Consider the following 9557-nt stretch of genomic DNA (forward strand, 5'->3'; position numbering starts at 1 on the left):
TAGGATTCATCCCAGGTAAGAAAAGCAGAATTCAGAGTAACTGACAGAATGGTATAAATCTCTTAAAGACTTCGCTAGCTATAAAATCGTTTCTAGCCCTTATACATCCGTCTGGATTTTGTGAAAAGCAGCTGAGTTCCTTTGCCTATTGCTCTGCCACGAATAATTACTACCGACTATTTATTGCGAGTCAAGGAGATGACTTAAAATACTTACGTATTACATACTTACTGAGATAGGGCGCATCTCAGTTTAAAAAGCGTTTGGAGTTGCAGCAAGCAAGAGCCTCTGCGTTTCCTGATTCTAATAAAAGAGAGACCCCCAAAGCTGGGAGCAGCCAGTAACCACCGGTCAATAGCCCCGGCCCCCGGCAGCGCGGTCACCATCCGGCTGCGGTGTCGTGGCGGCGCCTCCGGGTGCCGCTGTTGGCCGACGCGGAGCCGCCCTGGAGCCGCAGCCGCAGCCGGAGCCGCCGCAGCGTCAGGAGGGAGGAGCGCGGCGAGCGCTGGCGAGAATGGCGGTCAGTCAGAGGCAGAGGGAGAGTGAGAGCCGGCGGCGAGCAGGCGGGCGAGTGCTGCTGGTGCTGGGCGCTTTGCTGCTGGTCTGGTGCTGCCGGGCGGCGGCGGAGCGGATCCGCTACGCCATCCCCGAGGAGCTGGGCAGAGGCTCGCTGGTGGGGCCGCTGGCGCGGGACCTGGGGCTGAGCCCGGCGGAGCTGCCGGCACGCAAGCTGCGGGTGGCGTCTGCCGCTAACAGGCAGCTGAAATACTTCACGGTGAGCGGGGAGAGCGGGAACCTGTACGTGAGCGAGAGGCTGGACCGGGAGGAGATGTGCGGCGAGTCGGCGTCCTGCTCCGTCAGCTTCGAGGCGCTGGTGCAGAACCCGCTCAACGTTTTCCACGTCGAGGTGGACATCCAGGACATCAACGACAACGCGCCGACCTTCAGCAAGACTGCTCTCGACCTCGAGGTAAACGAGTTCACTTCTGCCGGTGCTCGTTTTCCGCTGGAGATGGCCCGAGACGCGGACGTGGGCAGCAACTCGCTGCTGACTTACCAGCTCACTAGCAACCCGTCCTTCACTCTGGACATCAAGGAGAGCCCGGATGGAAGCAAGAGGCCGGAATTAATTCTGGAGAGAGAGCTGGACCGGGAGAGGCAGAGATCCTTTGAGCTGGTGCTGACGGCGGTGGATGGCGGGGACCCCGTGAGGTCTGGGACTGTCCAGATTCGCGTCAACGTGACGGACGCCAACGACAACGCGCCCGTGTTTGGTAAAAGCCTCTTCGAGGCAAAACTGCGGGAAAATGTGCCGGCGGGGTCTCTGGTGCTGCAGGTGCGAGCCACGGATGCGGACGCGGGCTCCAACGGGCGGGTCTCGTACTCCTTCGGCAACGTCCCGGACGACGTCCGCGCCTTGTTCAGTGTCGATAGCGACAGCGGCGAGGTGAGGACGGCGGGGCCTCTGGATTTCGAAGAGAAGAGCAAATACCGCTTCGGACTGGAGGCGAGGGACGGCGGCGGACTCACAGCTCACTGCAAGGTGCAGATCGACATCAGCGACGAGAACGACAACGCGCCCGAAATCACGGTGCTGTCGGTGTCGAGCCCGGTGCCCGAGGACGCGCCCGCAGGCACCGTGGTGGCCCTGTTGAACGTGAACGACCCGGACTCCGGGGAGAACGGCCAGGTGTCGTGCGAGCTGTCGGGCGAGGCGCCGCTGTCGATCGTGGCGTCGTCGGGCGGCTCGTACAAGGTGGTGACGGCGAGCGCGCTGGACCGGGAGGAGGCGTCCGAGCACCGTGTGACGGTGGTGGCCAGGGACCGGGGCAGCCCGTCGCTGTGGAGCCGCGCGTCGCTGGTGCTGGAGGTGTCGGACGTGAACGACAACGCGCCGGTGTTCGAGGAGGCCGCCTACAGCGCCTACGTGGCGGAGAACAACGCGGCGGGCGCGGCGGTGGTGCGCGTGCAGGCGCGGGACGCGGACGCGGGCGCCAACGGTCGCGTGAGCTACTGGCTGGCGGGCGGCAGCGCGTGCGCGGCGGGCGCGGCGGCGTACGTGTCGGTGGAGGCGCGGAGCGGCGCGGTGTACGCGCAGCGCTCCTTCGACTACGAGCAGTGCCGCGAGTTCGCGGTGGCGGTGCGGGCGCAGGACGGCGGGGCGCCGGCGCGGAGCTCCACGGCCACGGTGCGCGTCTTCGTGCTGGACCGCAACGACAACGCGCCGCGCGTGCTCTGGCCGGCGCCGGGAGACGCGGGAGCGGCGGGGTCGGTGGCGTCGGGGCCGGCGCCGTTCGAGGTGGTGCCGCGTTCGGCCGATGCCGGGTACCTGGTGGCCAAGGTGGTGGCGGTGGACGCGGACGCGGGGCGCAACGCGTGGCTGTCGTACGAGCTGGTGCAGGCGTCGGAGCCGGCGCTGTTCCGCGTGGGGCTGCACAGCGGCGAGGTGCGGACGGCGCGGGCCGTGTCGGAGAGGGACGCGGCGAAGCAGCGGCTGGTGGCCGTGGTGAAGGACCACGGGCAGCCGGCGCTGTCGGCCACGGCCACGCTGCACGTGGTGCTGGCCGAGAGCTTGCAGGAGGCGCTGCCGGAGCTGAGCGAGCGGGCGGCGGGCGCCGACTCGCCGGCCGAGCTGCAGTTCTACCTGGTGCTGGCGCTGGCGCTCCTCTCCGCCCTCTTCCTGCTCAGCGTGGCGCTGGCCGTGCTGGCGCGGCTGCGCCGTGCCGGGCCGCCCGCCGTCCTGCGCTGCCTGGGCGCGCAGCGCTTCTCCGTGGCCGGCGCCGCCTTCCCGGCCGACTTCTGCGAGGGCACCTTGCCCTACTCCTACAACCTGTGCGTGGCGCCGGCACGCGCCGTCGCCGAGGCCGCTTGGCCCTCGCCGCCGCCGCTGCCCATCGTGCCCGCGGAGGATCTGCTGGGCGCGGAGGCCTGCGGGAAGCCGATCCCGAGCAGCAGCGCCGGCGCGGGAGAGCCGCCCGCCGACCCCGACGCCCCGCAGGTCTGTAAGCCCGCGCGCTCTCCCTCTTTTCCCTGAGCTGTGCTGAGCCTCCCTCCCTCTTCCCCTGGGTTTTTTCCGGGGTTGGTGTGAGTGGGGAGTGATGGTCCGTGTGTGCATGAATGGATGAAAGATCGGGGTTACTTCCTTCCATTAAGAACGCGCGGTTTGCCGCAAAGGGCTTTTTTAAATCGGTGTCAGTAGTTTTAGTTCACCGGAGAGGTTTTGACTCCCATTATTTTGCTGCCTGAAATCGTTAAGTTAGTAATAGTGAAGGCGAATCCTTACTGTGTAGAATGAGATCCGCTGATTCTGCATGAGAGCCTCGGAATCAGTACTTGCAGTTGGAGATATTTCCTTTCTGATCGACTTTTTCTCGAAACTGTGTTCTTGGACCTGGTTGATGGCCAGTAACAAACGCTTTGGTTAATGCTTTTTCGGTATTGGACTCCCGAAGGAAACGCGCGTGTGGCTCCGTGGATGGAAAAGAGAAAGATTCTTCGTCCCTAGTGAAAGAAGAGAGTGTCGCTCATAATTTTGGGTAATGCTGAAAAGCAATGGCAGAAATGGTAGCAGCAGTGGGACGGGTTAACTCTGTGTGTCTGGGGAGCGCTGATCCGTGTCTTCGTGAAGGTAGGAACGTGGTATCCCCCTTCCACTCACAACAGGAATCGATCGGAGGCACTTCCTGTTTCTTCGGTGGTCAGAGGTTCAGGTTCAGATCCGAGGTTTTGACTACAGCTCTCAAATGAATGAGTTAGTAATGGTGAAGGCGGTAAATTAATGATTCCGAATGATGGAGTCGGGAAAATGTGGTGGACTCCTGGTCCTGGATATTTTTCCTTCCTGATCGCTTTTTCTGAAACGGATGAACTTGGACCTGTCTGATCGCTGGATGCAAACCCCTTGATTAACGCTGTTTAAAAAAAAAAAAAAAAGTTACGTGTTGTTATTCCCTCGTAAATGTTCCCCTCTTCCACTGTTTGCCGTCTCGTCTTATGGGGGAAGGCTACTGCAGAAATGGGAACCTTAATGGGATGTATAAATTTTATCTAGGCATGATTTTTACGAGTTCTTTATCGGGTTTTGTTATTGTTGTTCCATCCTGGGTGTTTTGTTCTCTCTTTTTTAAATTTTTTTTTCCGTTCCTGGTCTGTCTGTCATACACAGGTGAAGGTGTAGAATGGGATCTCAAGGATACGCGTTTAGTATTTCAGAGCCTGTCTTCTTTTCCTCTCCCCTTTTCCCAAAACAAGGTTCTTGGACCTGGTTGATCGCTTTGACAGGGGAGTATTAGACTGAGGAATTGGGTCTCTCAGCGACTTTATGAAACAGTTCTTGTGTCTGCCTCTAACAAAGGGCGGGCTCTACCCATCCTAGGGTATACCGTAATATACCGTATATATAGGTAAACCGTCAGTGAAATATTAAAAGTGACAGCAATTAGACACCTGAATAAAGTCTATTTGCATATTTATGAATGGTCCGCTTAGTGTGGGGTCTTCTGCCGTCCTACAGATTTTGATTGGTAAGGTGTCCCACCAACATGAAATACAAGAATGAGATGAATTCCTATATAGTAAGCATCAATCTGCAAGCATCAATAAGTAAGCATCAATACTGTGATTTCTGAAAAAAACTGAAGTTTCTGCGCTTGGTTTAATTAATCTCTGGTTCTCCAGGATAGGGTGCGTCTGAATATCACGTTCTGCATTGCACAGGCTGTTATATTTTGCTCTCCTTGTACCAGCTATTCAAGCATCACTGACATAAAAATTCCTGATTGGGATAGTGCTTTTGGACGAATGGGATAAGACTAGTAATAATCTACCCTTCATATTACGAAAACATTTAACTTCACATGTACTGCCATTAACAAGTCAATTTCCCCGTGCGGTAGAAATGAATTTAAAGAAAAGAGCAGCCAATGCAGGGAATCACCGGTCTCCAGTTCAGGGTGGATCTTCATTGTTGCTTTGTTGTATTTGTCGGGATGTGGGAAAATAATGGGGTTGTACGAGGCCCTTTTTATCTAGAAAAAGGGTGAAGGAAAGGAAATAAAAGCACGACTATTACAAAAAGCTGTGGAATTCGTGGTGGAGGTTGTGCTGTCGGATTAATGGGGTAAGGCTCGTGATATTCTACATGTCATATTAAGAAAACTACTTCATGCAGTATATTACCATTACAAAATCATGCTTCCCGTGCGATAGAAATACCGCAACCCCGGAAAGCCTCTACCTTTCTCCTCATCGTGATAGCCTCGAGGATCAAAGGAGAGATCGGCTGGAGAAAAGGCACCGGAGAAGATTATTGGTGGACGGGAAGCGCTGTCTCCGTGGCGAGTGTCCCGTCGCCGCGAGCTGCCCGTGGGAAAGGCGGGCGAGCAGCGCCGGGCAGTGCTCGGTGGCTGCAGTGCCGGGAGGAGGCTGCGGGCGCCGCTGTTGACCGAGGAGGAGCGAGAGGAAGGCCGGAGCGCTGCAGGCAGCCCCGCCCGCTGCGGCCCGGCTCGATCGCTGTCTGGCTGTGTGGCTGTGTGGCTGTCTGGGCGGGCGAGCGGTCTGCGATCGTCCCCGCGGTGCGGAGCCGTGGTGCAGCGAGGCGGAGGGTCCGGCGGCAGCGGCCGGGAGCGGCGAGACGGTGACGGAGCCGGAGCGGTAGCCAGATCGGGCGGCAGCAGAGCGGGCGGCGGAGTTGCGGTGTCGGCGGTGCCGCGGCAGAGATGTGCGGGGCCGGGAGTCGGTGGGTCCGGCGGGAGCGAGCCCTGCTGTGGTGCGTCCTGGTGGCGGCGTGGGAGGCGGCGTGGGGTCAGCTGCGCTACTCGGTTCCCGAGGAGATGCCGAAGGGCTCGTTCGTGGGCGACGTGGCCAAGGACCTGGCGATTGAGCTCACGGCGCTGCAAGACCGCGGTGCCCGCATCATAGACAGAGGCAGGAGGCAGTATTTCTCCCTTCACGGGAAGACGGGACATTTAGTGACGGCAGAGAGGATAGACAGAGAGCAGCTGTGCCGGCTGGTGGCGAAATGCGTGCTGCGCTGTGAGGTGGTGGTGGAGGGGGAAATGCAAGTTTACGGAATCGAAGTGGAAATCACCGACATTAATGACAACGCCCCCAGTTTCAAGGAATCAGAGGTAGAGGAGAGAATAAGCGAGACGACATCCCCGGGTTGGCGGTTTCCTTTGGCCGAGGCTCACGACCCGGACGTGGGACGGAATTCCCTGCAGAGCTACGAGCTGAGCGGCGACGAGCACTTCTCGCTGGCCGTGCAGGCGGGCCCCGGCGGGGACCAGCGTCCCGAGCTGGTGCTGGCGAAGGCGCTGGACCGGGAGGAGGCGGCGTTCCACGAGGTGGTGCTGAGAGCGAGCGACGGCGGAGAGCCGCCGCGGACGGGCACGGCGCGGATCCGCGTGTTGGTGGTGGACGCCAACGACAACGCGCCTGCATTCAGCCAGGCGGAGTACACGGTGCGTGTGGCGGAGGACGTGCCCGTGGGCTCCGTCCTCGTCACCGTCACGGCCACTGACGCCGATGATGGGATCAACGGGGACGTCAAGTACTCTTTGAAGAAAGCTACCGACCTGGCAACAGAGTTATTCCAGCTGGACCCTAAGACGGGAGCGATCACTTTAGTGCGAAGCCTGGACTTCGAGGATGTCGAGTCGTACGAACTGAAGGTGCAGGCACGGGACGGCGGAGGACTTTTCGACACTGCGAAAGTGGATATCACCGTGACAGACGTGAACGACAACACGCCGGAGCTGTCAGTGACTTCTCAGCTGAGCACGATCTCTGAGGACGCCCCGCCGGGGACGGTGGTGGCCCTGGTGCACGTGCAGGACCCGGACTCGGGGGCCAACGGCCAGGTGTCCTGCTCACTGGACGGGGGAGTCCCGTTCCGGCTGAGCAGGTCGCGGGGCAGCTACTACAGCGTGCTGACGGCGAGGGAGCTGGACCGTGAGGAGGTGTCGGAGTACAACGTGACGGTGCTGGCGGCGGACGGCGGGTCGCCGTCGCTGCGGAGCAGCGCGGTGCTGGCGCTGCGGGTGCTGGACGTGAACGACAACGCGCCGGTGTTCGCGGAGGCGCGGTACAGCGCGCGGGTGCCCGAGAACAACGCGGCGGGCGCGCTGCTGCTGAGGGTGCGGGCGTGGGACGCGGACTGGGGTGCGAACGCGCGCGTGCGGTACCGGCTGTGGGAGGGGCGGGTGCGGGGCGCGCCGCTGTCGTCGTACGTGTCGGTGCAGGCGGAGACGGGCGCGCTGTACGCGCTGCGCTCCTTCGACTACGAGGAGGTGCGCGAGGTGGGGCTGTGGGTGCGGGCGGAGGACGGCGGCGCGCCGGCGCTGAGCAGCAACGTGTCGGTGCGGCTGGAGATCGTGGACGAGAACGACAACGCGCCGCAGGTGCTGTACCCGCCGCCGGCGCCGGCCTCGGCCTCGGGCTCGGGCTCGGGCTCGGCCTCGGAGTGGTGGTCGGGCGTGGAGCTGTGGCCGCGGTCGGCGGAGGCCGGGTCGCTGGTGGCCAAGGTGGTGGCGGTGGACGCGGACGCGGGTCAGAACGCGTGGCTGTCGTACGAGCTGGCCAAGGCGACGGAGCCGGGTCTGTTCCGCGTGGGGCTGCACAGCGGCGAGGTGCGGACGGCGCGGTTGCCGCTGGCCCGCGACGCGGCGCGGCAGAGCCTGGTGGTGGTGGTGAAGGACCACGGGCGGCCGGCGCTGTCGGCCACGGCCACGCTGAGGGTGGTGCTGGGCGAGAGCGTGGCCGAGCTGCTGTCGGAGCTGGGCAGCGCGGCGGCGGCGGCGGCGGCGGCGCCGGGCGAGGCGGCCGGCAGCCTGACGCGCTGGCTGGTGCTGGCCGTGGCGGCCGTCTCCTGCCTCTTCCTCGCCTTCATGCTGCTGCTGCTGGCGCTGCGCCTGCGGCGCTGGCGCCGCTCGCAGCTGCCGGCGGCGGGCAGCGGCGCCTTGCGCGGCGTCCCGGCCTCGCACTTCGTGGGCATCGACGGCGTCCGCGCCTTCCTGCGCTCCTACTCGCACGAGGTCTCGCTCACCGCCGACTCGCGCAAGAGCCAGCTCCGCTTCTCGGGCGGCAGCTGCTGCGACACCCTGCCGGCCCGCCCGCCGCCTGACGAGCCCGCGCCGCTGCTCCACGAGGACCCTGACGGCGCCCGCCGCGCTGACCCCGCCGCTCCCCCGGTGAGTTCCTCCCGCCGTCAGAATAGCTCCGCCACGCTTCCCTCTCGCGAGTCTCTGCCCTTTCCCTCCCGTCCATTTTGTCCCCTGACGTGTAATACCGATTTTCTTGTCAGTTCTTTTGCATTCCTAGTGAATGGAAGCATTACGAGAAATGGAAGTTTTCGTTAATATGTCTTCTGACCGCACATGTTCTTGAGTATATCTTCCCTGTTCATCGTTTCTGCTCTTCTCAGCAGAAGTTTCTGCTTCTCCATGCCAATGGAAGGAGCGAGGAAATGTCTTTGTCTTCGTGCATGGTTTTATCTTTTTGCACAGGGTGGAGGAATTGGCTGGGCAAAAACTGTTCCTTCGCCGACATCTGTCTTCCTGTTGTGAAGACGAAAGTGAATCATAGAAGTTATGACTATTTGCAAAAGTCAAAAAGGTTGCTGCGTTTGAAAGCGATATGTTTAAGTTGTCTTTTAAGGTTGTCTGATTTGAAACGGAGCTGGATGTGTCTTGCTCCTGAGTATACATGCTATTGTGAGAGTCATATGAGGGGAGGAGGGGAAAGATTCTAGGTGTTTGGAGAAATGTAAGGAGAGCAGTTTTGGCCCTGTGCCAATGTTTGCTGACCCAGCCTCTCCTGGAGGACCCGTTCCCTTTTACACTCTTGATGTTTCTTCTAAGAATTAATGAGCGCATGATTGTATCTTCTTTCTTAGTATGGAGATGTGAAGATGTATGTGTGAGAAGTTTGAGGACCAATAGTGTTGCATGTGGAAGAGAAATGGTCTGGGTCATTGGCCTTTCATGTCATGTGCTTTCAAATTGTATGACTTAAAGAACACCATACAAGGTTTGAAGGGCTGGAGGTGAGAATTGTGGGAGCTGTGTGTGAGGGGCAAGAGAGATATCTTTGCTATTTTCCCTGTTCAGTGTCCAGCTGTAGTATCATGCGATGTGAGATTCATCTTCCCAAAGAAATGTGGCTAGAGGACTTGTGATTTCAGCTGTGTTGGGAGCCCTGGGAGGTTTTTCCTCTGATTTTGCAGGTGGTCTTCAAATCTTTACTAACACTGAATTATGTACTTGTGTCAAACACCATAAGGGGAGCTTTGGGAAAAGCAAAGCGTGTAATTGTTACCTGCTAAATACCTGAATTATTTACGTACTGTACTGACTTAATCTGCAAGACTACTGTCCCTTACTTTCTACAGGTGTTCACTTCTCGCCTTGTTTGTTTTGATGATCTGAAGCTGGGCTTTTGAATCTGATAATGTGTGAAAGATCTCACCTGTTACATTTGTCTGACTGTCCCGTACACACCTTTCATGTTTACAGCTGTCAAGAGGTAGACTTCCATAGATGTGTTTCCTTAAAATGTTA

At 59.5% G+C, this 9557-nt stretch overlaps 2 protein-coding genes across 2 annotated transcripts; both read left to right on the plus strand.

Annotated features, from left to right (window-relative positions):
• The first annotated feature begins 514 nt into the window (after positions 1-514).
• On the plus strand, positions 515-3034 carry LOC141470156 (protocadherin gamma-B5-like). The gene has a single exon (XM_074156079.1). The coding sequence runs from the start codon at positions 515-517 to the stop codon at positions 3032-3034; it is 2520 nt and encodes an 839-aa protein (XP_074012180.1).
• A 2683-nt stretch (positions 3035-5717) lies between these two features.
• LOC141470158 (protocadherin gamma-A12-like) lies at positions 5718-8920 on the plus strand. Its single transcript, XM_074156082.1, has 2 exons — positions 5718-8189; positions 8894-8920. Exons 1-2 carry the CDS (start codon positions 5718-5720, stop codon positions 8918-8920), a joined length of 2499 nt encoding a protein of 832 aa, XP_074012183.1.
• The last annotated feature ends 637 nt before the right edge of the window (positions 8921-9557 follow it).

Source organism: Numenius arquata, chromosome 11 (genome assembly GCF_964106895.1).
Source record: "Numenius arquata chromosome 11, bNumArq3.hap1.1, whole genome shotgun sequence".
Taxonomy (NCBI): Eukaryota; Metazoa; Chordata; class Aves; order Charadriiformes; family Scolopacidae; genus Numenius; species Numenius arquata.